We start from the raw sequence: 2,461 nt of genomic DNA, 5'->3' as shown, positions 1-2,461 counted from the left end.
ACTGGAACACTGCGGTGGCCAAACGGTGGGCGTTCTCACTCGTCGGGGTTTGGCCATACTCGTTGATCAGCGACTCCAAGGGCTCCCCCAGCAAAGACGTATGTAGTAAGCGGAGGATCGACCGGGTGAGAATAGCAGCATCCGTGGTGCGAAATCCCGGAGTCACCTGGACAGCTTCCACCAAGTCAATCCAAAGGAGCTTGTCCTTGTCGTTGTCCTTGACGACGATCACGTTCGGCACGCGGGGATCTCCATGGATGATACTCTTCTCATGGAGCTGTCTGAGCAGGTCAAAGAGGTTGACGACTTCCTGTAGTGTCGTCGGTCGAGGCAGAGGAGCCCCCACTGGAGTCACCAATAACGCAGCACCCCCTGGAAACTCAACGAAGCCGTGCTCGAGGCGAGCCGTCAAACCTGTGAGCTCGGCATTCGTCAGGGCCAACTCCTCGCGAAAGAGAGCAGTCTTGGAGCTTGAGTCGACAAGTTTTAGCGCGAGCACCTTTTTGTCGGCTTTCCGCTCGACCTTGAACACACGGCCATGGGCACCACGACCGAGGAACGCGCCGCCCTCCACGACGTCCACCCCCAGAGCCGAGCAGGCTCTTGTCAACAGACGCACCCACGGAGATGTGTGGTCGGACACGAACGATTCAAAGAGCGCCTTGGAGCCTCCGTCTACCCAATTGGCCTTTTCAACGCGTAGGATGACAGTCTTCAAGCTCGTGATGAGCTAAAACGAGCGGAGGTCGAACAGCACAGCACTTGCGGACCCCGTTGGGAAAAGACGGCGTAGGTACTGCACCACTTGGCCAAACGCAGCGTCGGTTATACGGAGCTGGCTCTCAAAGAGGACGACGCAGTCCATCAATTGCTTTTCTGGCTCACCAAATCGAAACACATGCTCCGACGGGCGATGCACGTGGTCCATGGGTGCATCCTTGGCATGCTACATTCCTGGGTGGGTCGCAAATCCATCTGGTTTGATGTTTGTATTTGGGGGCAATTGTGGTCCCTGAGGCAGCCATGCAACGTGCTCGCTGTTGACGAACACCATGTCACAGTTTGCGAGCGCGGTGTTGTAGAACGGAGTGATAAACGCGTCGAAAGCCTTCTCCAAAAATATGCCGTTGGCATTTGCTTGATCGGCTGGCGACCAAAACGCTGGGGCTTCCTCATTTGGTACAAAGTTCGCGATTGCCTTGCGCTGTTCCAACCCTTCAAGACTTTTTATTCCCAGAGCTGCACTCGAGCAGGTATCCGGGGTGCCGGCAGCTATAGTTTGTATCGCTTCCTCTTGACGACGAAGAGACTCTCGAGTCTCTTGCGCAGCTTCCTCTTGACGACGAAGAGCCTCTCGAGTCTCTTGCGCTGCTTCCACTTGACGCCGAAAAGCCTCTCGCATATCGAGAGCGAATTGTTGAAACTCCTCGCGTGGAACTGCAGCAGCTGGAATGCCCTGGACTGTTTGGGCTTGACCTTGTTGCAAACTAGCAGGCCGAACGACCCCCAACACGTGGACGTGCTTTGTCAGCGGTGGCGGATTGGGTCCAAAATAGTACGCAAGATTGTCCGTGGGCTTCATTTCTCGGATAGTTGCCAGATACGCGTCCATCACTCCATCCGATGTCATCTGGTCCAAGTCTTCTGCGGACAACCAAGTTGCATCCTTCAACGACTGGTAGAGCTGGATGTCCATCGCATTGCACGATCGCAACGAGGGGTTCTGTTCCTTGATCTGGGTTTTGAGGTCCGTCACCAACTCATTCGCATCGATCTTCACGGCGAAAGGCTCCCGTCCGCCGACAATATGGCAGATCAGCTTGAGCATTCTTTCGGAATGGAAGCTGTAAACACGAGAACCTCCCAAATCGGATACATCGTTGAGTTTATATTTACTGTAACAGTAACGAGAACTATTATCAGTTTTTGCGTTTAATTCCAGCTTATTTTCAATATATTTCCACCAATCTCCGTTATATTTCACCGAATCCCCAATATAATTCACCCAACCTCCATTATTTTGCGTTTAATTCCAGCTTATTTTCAATATATTTCCACCAATCTCCGTTATATTTCACCGAATCCCCAATATAATTCACCCAACCTCCATTATACTTCACGCCGATGTAATATATCGGCGATATATTTCACCCAACCTCTGTTATAATTCAGCCAACCTACGGTTAATTCCAACTTTCGAAAATATAATTCACCTAACAGTTGTTATAATTCGAGCTGGGATTCTAGAAAGATCGAAGCGCGCGAAGAGTTTCGCGCGCTTTCACCATTTTTGAATCTGCGCTCTATGGAAGAGGACCACAAACTCCGGTACATCTCTCTGTTGACCGCTAACATGACGTGTCAAGACGCTTCGTTCTTAAAACTAGGGCCGTACTCCCCGATTTTGAACCCGATCGAGAATATGTGGCCGGCGTTGAAGAGCCGCATTAAGACATCTTTG

General features: G+C 51.6%; 2 protein-coding genes across 2 annotated transcripts in view; both read right to left on the bottom strand.

The window, feature by feature from the left end:
* H257_01125 (hypothetical protein) overlaps positions 1-928 on the bottom strand; it is a gene marked incomplete at both ends in the record, with an annotated part of 2,829 nt that extends 1,901 nt beyond the window's left edge. Inside the window, 2 exons of the mRNA XM_009824179.1 lie at positions 25-675; positions 763-928. Of these exons, the coding sequence (XP_009822481.1) occupies positions 25-675; positions 763-928 (817 nt within the window). The remainder of the gene's footprint in view (positions 1-24; positions 676-762) is intronic.
* Positions 929-946: 18 nt separating this feature from the next.
* H257_01124 (hypothetical protein) lies at positions 947-1,828 on the bottom strand (the record flags this gene model as incomplete). The annotated part of the gene is made up of 1 exon (XM_009824178.1): positions 947-1,828. The coding sequence occupies one exon, from the start codon at positions 1,826-1,828 to the stop codon at positions 947-949; it is 882 nt and encodes a 293-aa protein (XP_009822480.1).
* Positions 1,829-2,461: the final 633 nt, after the last annotated feature.

The sequence above is a fragment of the Aphanomyces astaci genome, assembly GCF_000520075.1.
Source record: "Aphanomyces astaci strain APO3 unplaced genomic scaffold supercont1.2, whole genome shotgun sequence".
Taxonomy (NCBI): domain Eukaryota; phylum Oomycota; class Saprolegniomycetes; order Saprolegniales; family Verrucalvaceae; genus Aphanomyces; species Aphanomyces astaci.
Note: the sequence above shows the minus strand (reverse complement) of the source record. Positions and strands in the feature narration are given on the sequence as shown.